This window comes from Peromyscus leucopus, chromosome 9 (assembly GCF_004664715.2).
Source record: "Peromyscus leucopus breed LL Stock chromosome 9, UCI_PerLeu_2.1, whole genome shotgun sequence".
NCBI lineage: Eukaryota > Metazoa > Chordata > Mammalia > Rodentia > Cricetidae > Peromyscus > Peromyscus leucopus.
Window position 1 is genome coordinate 69362860 of NC_051070.1, and position 10039 is coordinate 69372898.

General features: G+C 54.5%; 1 protein-coding gene across 1 annotated transcript; it reads right to left on the bottom strand.

Moving 5' to 3' along the window:
- Positions 1 to 502: 502 nt before the first annotated feature.
- Lrp10 (LDL receptor related protein 10) lies at positions 503 to 6410 on the bottom strand. Its single transcript, XM_028892198.2, has 7 exons — positions 5986 to 6410; positions 5647 to 5691; positions 4903 to 5038; positions 3097 to 3287; positions 1972 to 2989; positions 1644 to 1773; positions 503 to 1545 (listed from the first exon to the last, which is right to left on the bottom strand). Exons 1-7 carry the CDS (start codon positions 6023 to 6025, stop codon positions 958 to 960), a joined length of 2148 nt encoding a protein of 715 aa, XP_028748031.1. The 5' UTR covers positions 6026 to 6410; the 3' UTR covers positions 503 to 957.
- Between the last annotated feature and the right edge of the window lie 3629 nt (positions 6411 to 10039).

Below are 10039 nucleotides of genomic sequence, written 5' to 3' on the forward strand. Positions count from 1 at the left end.
CCCCTGGATTTGGCCAATCACGCCAGCACTCTCACACCTCAGACTGACCTTCCTTTCAGCCTCTCCCTGCTGGGAAGGGCCTAGGCTGAGACCTCGCCTCCCTTGCCTGGCTGGTGGAGAGTGAGAGCGGGTCCTGGGTTTTATCAGGGAACAGACTGCTGCTGTGATCTGTTCTGAGAGTATTCCATAAATGGATCCCTTCTTGACGGCAGGGCTCAGCTGGCTCCGACTTCTGGCCTGCGGTGAGTTCAGGTTTGCCACTGAGCCTCATGTCAGTCAGCGTGGAGCGGGGCCGAGAACGGAGATGGAGATGGACGGTCCCCAGCGCTCCTTGGATGGTCCAGCCTCCTCGGCGGCATAAAAACGAAAGGCAGGCAGTTGGAAAATAAACAGGAAGAGGGAAGAGTGGAGGCCGACCCACAGCCTCTGAGGAGGAGCACAGTGAGAGGGAGAGATGAGCAGAGCCAGGCACAGTGTAGCTCACGGCTAATTTACCAGGGGCTGAAATTTATGATTTTTTATTTTTTCTTTTTCCTTGATTTCCTGGGCAATGATGCAGCTAGGGGACAAAAGGACTTGTGTTCTCTAAGTGGGCCAGGCACCACAGAGATGGAGGCTGGCAAAACCATCAGCCTGGCCAAATCCTCGCCATGGGGGGGCTAGAGCATCTCTAGCCAACTGCAGTCTGGTACTTAAGGCCACTTTTGGGTGGGGAGCGGGAAAGGGGGGAGTGTCCAAGCCTACGACCCTCTGGGAGCCTTTCTTAACAAAGGCACCCGGACAGCAGCAGGGTGGGCAGAGGGTGGCGGTCGAGTCCCTAGTGTCCGCTCATACACAGAAGGGGCTCTCAGGGAGCACTCTCCCTGCCTGAGGGACACCTGACCTTCTGCGGAGAAGCCAAGCCATTTCCAAAGGGTCACACTACTGTGTCTAGAGCCCCGAGGGGGCCCGGCTCCCTCAGGCAAGCAGTGGTTCATCCTCTGCCTCGACTACCCAGACTTCTGGCTCGGCCAGTGGCATTAACAACACATCATCCTCATCCTCTGGGTCCAGGACCGCTGTGTGAGGTCCAGCTGGGGTCCAAGCGGGTCCCGAGGGCCACAGGCTGGGAAGGAGGCGGCCTCGGAGGACCTGTACAACTCCAGACAGCAGTGAGGGTTCCAGAGGCACGGAGAGCAGAGGCCCTGCGGGCTCAGAGGCAGTGGCAAGGGCCGGAAGTGTGCTCGGGGTTGGGATGGGGGACTTGATGGGTAGTGGAGGAGCCTGCTCGCCATCCTGCCCCCCTACAGCCCCACCCTCACAGGTCTGGCCCGTGCTGTCATCCGGGGCCTCGGAGGGAGCAGCAGATGTGGTGACCTGGGATCTGGTCTCCGCAGCCCGAGCCGGGGTACTGGTTCGAGGAAGCAGGCCCCAGCGACGGAGCCGGCGAACCAGACGGCGCACCGAGCGGCCACGCTGGCGACGGCGGCCTCCCGAAGGGCCTCCTGGAGTCATATCTTGGCGCAAGATCTGGAGCAGGGAACGCAGGTTCCCCAGCACAGAGTTCTGCAAGGGGAGGAGGCAGGCATCAGTCAGGGGTCCGAATGGCTGGGTGAAGCATGGCGCCGTGACGGAGGCCCAAGGTGGGAGGAATAATGACTTACATCGTTAGGGTTCTCTGTAGGGAAATCGTCCACAGGTGGGATGGCACCCTCGGCAATCAGCTGCCCGTAGGAAGGAGGTGCCTGCTGCTGCACAATCTCAGCCTCCATGCGGGAGAGGGGGGCAAAGACGCTAGAAGGGAGGAGGGCCGCCCGGTCACTCCCGTGAGGGCTGTGTGCCTCCGCCTAGAAGGCCTCCTCCCTCCAGACCCAGGCCAGGGCGGATGGAGTCAGGCCATGCATGGTTTGTCCAAAGTCACGTCCCTGCCTCCCTTGCCCCACCTCACCCTCAGCCCCCATCCCGCCGCGGGCAGCCCCGACTCCCACTGACCTGTACTCCTGGGTGCGGATGGCATAGAGTTTGCAGGTGCAGCCCAGCGCGATGACCAGCAGCAGGCCACACACTAGGCTGCCGATGACGGCCGCCGTGATGACCTTCCGGGGCAGGGCGTAGGAGCAGTCCCACTCGTCACTGCCGTCGGTGCAGTCCGGCTGTCCGTCACACACCCACGTCTCATACACACACTTCTCATCCCGGCACCGGAAGTTGCCCGGCTGGCAGTGCCGGCAGCGCCTCTCGTCGGCTCCGTCCGCACAGAACGTCTGGTAGTTGCAGCGGTCGGCGGGCAGGTAGCAGGCTGTGGCACCGGGGGTGCCAGTGGCCCCACAGGGGAAGTGCCCAGCGGGGCAGCCAGGGCAGCCCTCCTCGTCCGTGCCGTCGGCACAGTCCCACGAGCCGTCACAGCGCTGCGCCTCGCTATAGCAGCGCTCGCCCAGGTTTTCACTAGCCCCCAGGCCCGAGCCCAGGCCGCAGGGTCTGTCCCAGGGCAAACAGTATCCCCGAACGTGGTAGGTGGCGTTGAAGCCCCGGCCGTTGCTCCAGGCGACCGTGTGGTAGGACACAACAGCCTGACCAGACAGGGTCTCCACAGTGACAGCCTTGCCATTGCTGAAGTGGGTGAGACTGCGCAGCAGGCGAGGGGTCTCAGGGGGCCCGGCACCATCATAGACATGCACTGCGTCTCCATAGCCCAAGTCCAGGGCTGTGAAGCGCACTGCCAGCCTCCTGCCATCATGGGGGTCCAAGAGCCACAGGCAGGACTGGGGGTGGGAGACTGAGGCCGGGTGGGAATATCCAGGGGAGGAGAAGACCCCATAAAAGTCCTCCAGCGTGAGATTGCAGGGTGGAGTCGGGGCAGGGGCCGGGTTCAGGTGAGGGAATGGGTCTGAGCTGCAACCTGCCTCATCAGAACCGTCGCCACAGGCATCAATCCCGTCGCAGCGCTGAGCAGTTGGAATACAGCGGTGGTTCAAGCACTGGAACTCTTCCAGCAGGCACAGGAGCCAATCTGCAGGGGCATCGGGGAGACTGGGAAGCACCCGAACTCGGGGAGCCTTGCCTCTTCCCTGGGACTCCCACTTCCAAGGGTCCCACAGCACGCCCCGTTCAGCCTACCTTGACTATAAGACAGCGAGAAGCCCTGGCCCATGGGGGCTCTGGACCCAACGTAGATGTAAGTAATGGTGACATTGCCCCCCGGAAGCTGCAAAGGGCTGGCAGGAGCCTCACACAGGGAGATGGGTGGCTGGAGCGGGGAGCTCAGGATTAGGTGCTCTGAGCCACAGGCCAGGTGCAGCTTCTGGAACCTGTAAGGATCAGGAGAGCAAGACATGAGGTGTTCTGGACTTTTGCTGGTGCTCTCCCCTCCTGATGCCAGGTGTCCCCCCCCCCCCAGCCCTGGAAGCAAAAGCAAAACACCTGCTTACCCATGATTCAAAGATGCGAATGAAAAAGCCAGCCAACCCTTTGGCCGTAAATATAATCAATGGGAAACGTTCCAACAGAGGCCAGTGGTACCATCAGACCACGGGACCCCTCCTGGAGCCCTCTGAGAGAACTGACTGTGCTCACGGACCAGCCAGGCGTATTCAAAGAAAGAAGTACTAAGGCCAGGTTTATTCATTTCCAGTTGCCTCAATACCGGCATCCAAGTGCAGTGGCCAGCAGTTTGCCGACCAAATGTTGGACCTGTACTTCAATCAACGACAATGGCTCAGCTCCACAACCCAAATGGTAAAATCTGAGCTCTCCATGGCTGTCGCCTGGGGCGCAACAGCCTCGTGAGATTGTTCTCTCCTTCACGCACCTCTCTGGATCTATTCTTTTTATTTATTTATTTTATTTTGAGACAGGGTTTTCCTCAGTGCAGCCCTGGCTGTCCTGGGATTAGCTCTGCAGACCAGGCTGGCCTCAGACTCACAGAGATCTGCCTGACTCTGCCTCCCGAGTGTGGAGATTAAAGGTGCCACCAGGCTCTGGGTAAATTCTTAACAGGTGAAGCGTGTGATGCAAACCGCCAGTGGGCGTGGGCCCCAGTGAGGAGACTTAGATCGTCAGCGGACCTGGGGTAAGGGCTGCTGGGATTGTTGCTTAGAGGCACTCACAAAGGATGTATGAGACCCCGAGTTGTATCTAGTGCTGAGAGCAAAATAAAGCAAAAACAACCAGGAAAAGAAAGGACAAAAGAAAAACAAATACTGGGCCTGTGGTGACTCCACAGGAAACCCCAAAACTTGGAAGGATGAGATGGAACACATGCTTAAGGCTAGCCTGGGCTACATAGTGAAATTCTGTCTCAAAAAACAACAAACAGAAAGAAAGGAGAGGAGAGCCAAAAGGGAGGAGAGAAGTGAGGAGAGAAGGAAAAATAGGGAGGGGAGGAGAGGGGACAGGGGAGGGGAGAGAGGGGACAGGGGAGGAGAGGGGACAGGGGAGGGGAGGAGAGAGGAGACAGGGGAGGGGAGAGGGGACAGGGAGAGTACGGATGGAGCCATGCAGAAAGGCAGGCCTGGGGAAGGTTTGTTTGGGTAGGGCTGAACCCAGGACTTCCGCGCACCCTACCAAGTGCTCCACCAATGAGCTAGGGATACAGACCCAGCCCCCCGAGGAAGAGTCTAAGCCGATGAACAAGTAGGCTATGCTACGGATTAAAGGACTCAGCACAAGTCTAGCTGCGCCCAGAATAATTTCTAGAGTCCTCTGGACATGGCCAGCGCCCAGGCTAGACATCTCCCCCACAGCCCAGCTTCAACTGGCCATCACTGACCTAGGAGCCAAGCTTACGGAGCAGACAGACCCAACCAAAGCAAAGTCTATTCCTTCTGCTGACGAGGATGGAAATGCCACAGGGAGGTGACCCGACTTTTCAGAGGGAGACGGAAGAGACAGTGGAGAGCAGTGAGGACTTGCCTTGTTTCTCACCTGACAGTTACTGTCTGCTCCTTGCTGCCCAGGATAACCCAGGTGCAGTTGGCCGGGGAGCTGCGGCTTTCCCTGCCCAGAGGCCTCTGTAAAGTGCCCTGTACTTCCGGGAGCACAGCTGGGGGTCTCTCACAAGCTGGAGGGAGAAGGCGAGGACACTGGTAGAGTCCTTTATCACTCTGCCCCTCCCCAGCCTTCCGACCTCCGAGACCCCTGCCCACCAGGTACAGCCCACCGATCCCTCTCTTCCTCTCCATTCTTTTTTTTATAAAGACAAAATCTTATGTAGCCTAGGTTATCCTCAAAGCCACCATGTGGCTGAGGCTGGCCTTGTACTGATCCTCCTGCCTCTGTCTCTGAGTGCTGGGATCACAGGAGAGGGCCACCCTCGTTCCTTTTCATATTTTTCATACTTTGTCTCAAATATCAACACCGTAAGTAATGTTAAAGTAGGCTCTGTGCCAGCAGTAGGCAGAAGAAATCCTGTTTCCACTCTCAGGAAGACCTTATCCTAACTGGGGAGACACAACACGGAAATTACACATAAAAATGGAGATGGTTCATAACAACTACCAGGTGCGTGCTCACGCTGGGCCTCATTCTCCTGGGAGATAATGGACGGTCCTCATTCTAAAACTACAGCCTATTTCAGAATTCAGGAGTGAGGGTCTTTCTCTTGGGTGGGTGCATCTTCATCCCCAAGCCCCAGAACACCAGGAAACATGAAGAACTCTTCCTACTCACCAGTATTTGGGAAAGTGATCCGGTCTGGACGGGCCAGAGCACCTCCTAGAGGGGGATCGAGAAAGGGCAGCAAAGTCACAAGTTTTCTTCACCTGGGCAACTCGAGAGGGAGGCCCATCTGAGACTTCCGGGTAGTTTCTAGGAAGAGGTAGAGGGGCCGGAAGGAGGTGCGTGACCTCCCCGAAAGGTCGCCTTCCCTGGCTGTGGGTGGGACGGACGGTGTGGTAAAGCCCGAGCGGGGCCAAGGCTCGACGGGGCGGCACTCGCGGGGCCGGGGGCCCGGGGTCGCCCCGGAGGGCGCGGGACGGCGGGCAGTGACACCGGGGCGGGGACTCTTACCGAGGAGGAGGAGGAGGAGAAGGGGAAGGGCCGGCAGCATCCTGGGCCGAGCAGGGGTGCCGGCGGGGTCCTGGGGCGCCGCTCGTCTACCTGGCAGGGAGCTCCGCGGGGCCGCCTGGCGGGGGCTGCATAGCCCCGGCGCGACCCGGGCTCGAGATGCCAGGGCTGGGCGCGCGGCGGAGCGGAACAGGGGCGTCACCTCTTGCCAACTTCAGAGTTGCCGGTGCCCGGCCGTGCTCGCCCGCCAGGCCGCGAGCGCCCCGGCCAGGCCCGGCCGCACCTGCCAGGCTCGACGCTGCGTCCTCCGCGGACCAAACTTTCTGGACTGCCCGTCTCCGAGCCGGCGCGCTGCTCGGTCCCCGCGGCCCTCGGGAGCGGGAAGGCGGCTTTTGCACAGCTCACGGTGCCCAGCCGACCCCGGCCGAAGCCCAGCAGCCGGCGACGAGGGGCGCGGCCAGCCTGGCCCCACCCCTGCCAGTCAACGCGCGGCCCCGCCCACCTGCGCTCAGCCCCTTTCCGGGTTCCTTTTGCAGTCGGGCTCGTCTGGTTAGCCCTTTGCTTGCCGCCCGCGTTATTTTTCGGGACGCCGTCTTGTAACCTGGTGCCAAAGGACGTCTGCTTTACCCGTAACTGTTAAGTGTCTTTGGACCCTCAGATTCTCAGTACTTTTTCTTGACCCAGCGCCTGAGATCCGGTGGCCCTTCTGGTAGTAAGCCTTGACTGTGGCAATTACCGGGCGCTATTATAATTATCTCGTACAGTGTTTATTCATCACTCCCGCCCCCGCCCCAGCTTTGGAAACTGACACTTCCTGTAGGCTGGGGCCTAGACTGTTTGTCCCAACAGTGCAGCTTACTCCCCTGCTGAGACTCAGTAAGATCGCAACAAATGGTAAATACATAATATGGCTTCATCACTTGGTGGTTCCGTGAACTTGAGAAAATTACTTCTCGGTTCAGCAGTCCTATAAAATTGAGGTTCACGATAGTGCAACTCCCTCCTGTGGTACTTGTGAACGTTTAGAGAAATAATGTAGATTGAGCTCTAAGCACATTGGCAGACCTAGGAAGCGAAGCGCCCCCGTCCAATAGCAGCTATTCTTTTCAGTCACAAGAGGTATTGTTAAATTTTGTGGGCTTAAGGTTACCTGCTTCCTGTGGCACAGGTGGGTAATATTTACAAAGAATAACAACTTGAGGTTTTTCCACATTTCAGGCTTATTCCTAAGCAAACATTTAGTACACACATAGTAAATATTTAACAGGGAGAAGTCTGCTTCTCCCGTCAGTAGTTACTTCCATATTACAGATAATGAAGTACCGGCAGGCATGGGGAAGTTAAATATTTTCCCCAAGATGAACATCTTAATCTGAAAATTCAAATCTGAAACACTCCCACAATTTTAAATTATTTGAGCACCAAATAATTTAAAGGTGCAAAATTCCATACAGTGAAGGCTTGTTTCATCTGTAGAATTGCTAAAAATATTGTTTAAATTTGTCTTCAGGCTACTTGCAAGGTGTCTATGAAGCATGAAGGAATCCCACCTACATGTGTGCTGTGGCATACATTCGACCACACACATGTACACATACATAATAAAAAGAAATGTCAACAAATATTTTTCCTGCTTCTAGGGATTACTCACTTATGCCAGGCATTGTTCATAGCTGAAAGGTGACCACACCCCTGGGAAGTCAGAGTTGTTTTTAGTCTTCATTGTATAATTGAGGAAACTGAGTCACAAATAGTTAAGATAACTTGTTCTAAATCAAACTCTTAGCATGTAGAGGAGCTGGACTCAGACAAGATTCAGTCAAGTTGTCTGGATCAGGCTCCCTGCTGTCACACATGACTTGGTAGATTCTAGAATCTTCAGATCAAAGACTTTGTCTTAGGGAGGGTCTCTTGTATCCTCTGCTGGCCTTGAATTCCTGATTCTTTGCCTTTACCTCCATGACTATAAACATGTCACCATATCTAGCTAGAACAAGGATTTATTTATTTATTTTTAGTTTTTCAAGACCGGGTTTCACTGTTTAACAGCCTTGGCTGTCCTGGAACTCACTCTGTAGACCAGGCTGGCCTCAGACTCACAGAGATCCACCTGGCTCTGTTTCCCAAATGCTGGGCTTAAAAGGTGTGTGCCACCACCACCTGGCTAGAACAAGGATTTTTAACACCTGACTACTTTCTAGACTAGATTTTATTTTAAAACAGCTGGTCATATTGGTGTATGCTTTTAGTTCCAGCACTCAGGAGGCCTAGGCAGGTAGATCTGTATGGGTTTGAGACCAGTCTGGTCTCCCTAATGAATTCCAGGCTAGCCAATACCATATGATGAGAGCCTGTCTCAAACACAAACAAACAGACAAACATTGTGTTGTGAATAAGGAAAGAAGTGATCTGCCCATCATTCACCTGATTTTAGATTCATTGTTCTACCTCTTTGTGCAAACTGCATTTCCCAGGCTCCCTTTCAGAACAATCGAGGTCTAGCCTCAGCTATTGGGGGAAGACTGGGGCAGGGAGGAGGAAGGAGGACCCAGGATGTGTCTAAACCCCTGCTTCAGCTTTGGGTGTGTCAGGAGCTCCTTGTCCTGGTTCCAGTTCTGGTTGGGTAGCTTAGCCTCTGGCTGCTCTGGTTTACCACCTCCCTCCTTTGTTCCTCAGCGCCTCTCAGCATCTCCTTCCAGTGTTTTAGCAATTTCATTTTATCTGTCCACATTTCTCCCATACACTGCCCTTTTTTTGTACCTAAGATTTGCATGTATTTATGTATGTGAGTATGAGTGTGTGTGTGCCACATCATGTGTGAGTGCCTGCAGAGGCCAGGAGAGGGCATCAGATCCCCCGTGGCTGGAGTTACATGCCATTGTATGTGGGTGCTGGGTACTGCCCTCTGGAAGAGCAGCAAGCACTCTTAACTGTTGGGCCATCGCTCCAGCTCCTCCTCTCCTTAGTGTTTTGATGCATGGTCTCTTGTAGCTGAGGCTCACCTTGAACTCCTCATCTTCTGCCTCTGCCACCCCAGTGCTAAGATTGCAGATATGGCTTACCCCAGCAGTCTGCCGAGTACCTTCCAGTACTATGGAAGCTACTCAGCAGGGAGGAAGCTTCCTCGTTAGTGCCAACTTGATTTCTTCTTGTCTTGTGACCAAAGTGTGTGAGCCCAAGTTTCTTCTACTGGACTATTTTGAATGGCTGTTTCCTTGACCAGCAGTGGTTATCACTAGTACGTGGCATAGTTCACCAAAATTAAACACATCATTCTAGAATCATCCTCTTTTGGGGAGTATTACTTGGGTAGTATCATAAACTAAGACTATCTGGTTCCAGCCAATAGGAAGGGAGATACGAGCTGAATGCTAGCACAAGTAGCAGTTTCAGGTTGAAGAATGTATGCAAAGTAAATACATTAGAATTGATGCCAGTTAGGAGAGCTGATCAACATATAAACATTAGGGGCTGGAGAGACGGCTCATTGGTCAAGAGCACTGGCTGTGCCTCCAGAGGACCTGGGTTCAATTCCCAGCACCCACATAGCAGCTCACAACTGTCTGTAACTCCAGTTCTAGGGCTTCTGACCCCCCTCACACAGACATACATTCAGGCAAAACCAATGAACATAAAATAAAACCAAATCATATATTAACACAAACAAACATATAAACATTAATTCCCTGAAGATGTAGAAAGTGAGTTAATCAGATTTTAAGGTGATAGGAATTGGAATTCAGTGACAGAAGACACAGGAAGAAGGAATCTACAGATCTCTTTTCATCTTTTATTTTTTTCTGTGCGTTCGTGTGCTGTAGCATACACATGGATGTCAAAGGACCACGTGTCAGTTTTCTCCTTGTATTCTAGGGGACCTGGGGATAGAGCTCACGTCAGCAGGCTTGGTGGCAGGTGCTCTTGTCTGCTGAGCTGGCTTCTGGTCTTCTTCAAGCTTCCTTTTAGTTATGTATATGATTATATGTATATAGATGTGTGCATGGCACAGTGTGAGTGTGGAGGTCAGGGGACAATCTCCTCCTCATGCTCACCTTGT

What these genes read in the sequence shown, in the direction of transcription:
- Lrp10 (XM_028892198.2), bottom strand. Translation starts at nt 6,025, where the DNA reads ATGCTGCCGGCCCTTCCCCTTCTCCTCCTCCTCCTCCTCG. An exon ending in CTCGCTGTCTTATAGTCAAG is followed by an intron (nt 2,990 to 3,096) that starts GTAGGCTGAACG and finishes ATGCCCCTGCAG; the next exon opens with ATTGGCTCCTGTGCCTGCTG. An exon ending in ATCCGCACCCAGGAGTACAG is followed by an intron (nt 1,774 to 1,971) that starts GTCAGTGGGAGT and finishes CCTCCCTTCTAG; the next exon opens with CGTCTTTGCCCCCCTCTCCC.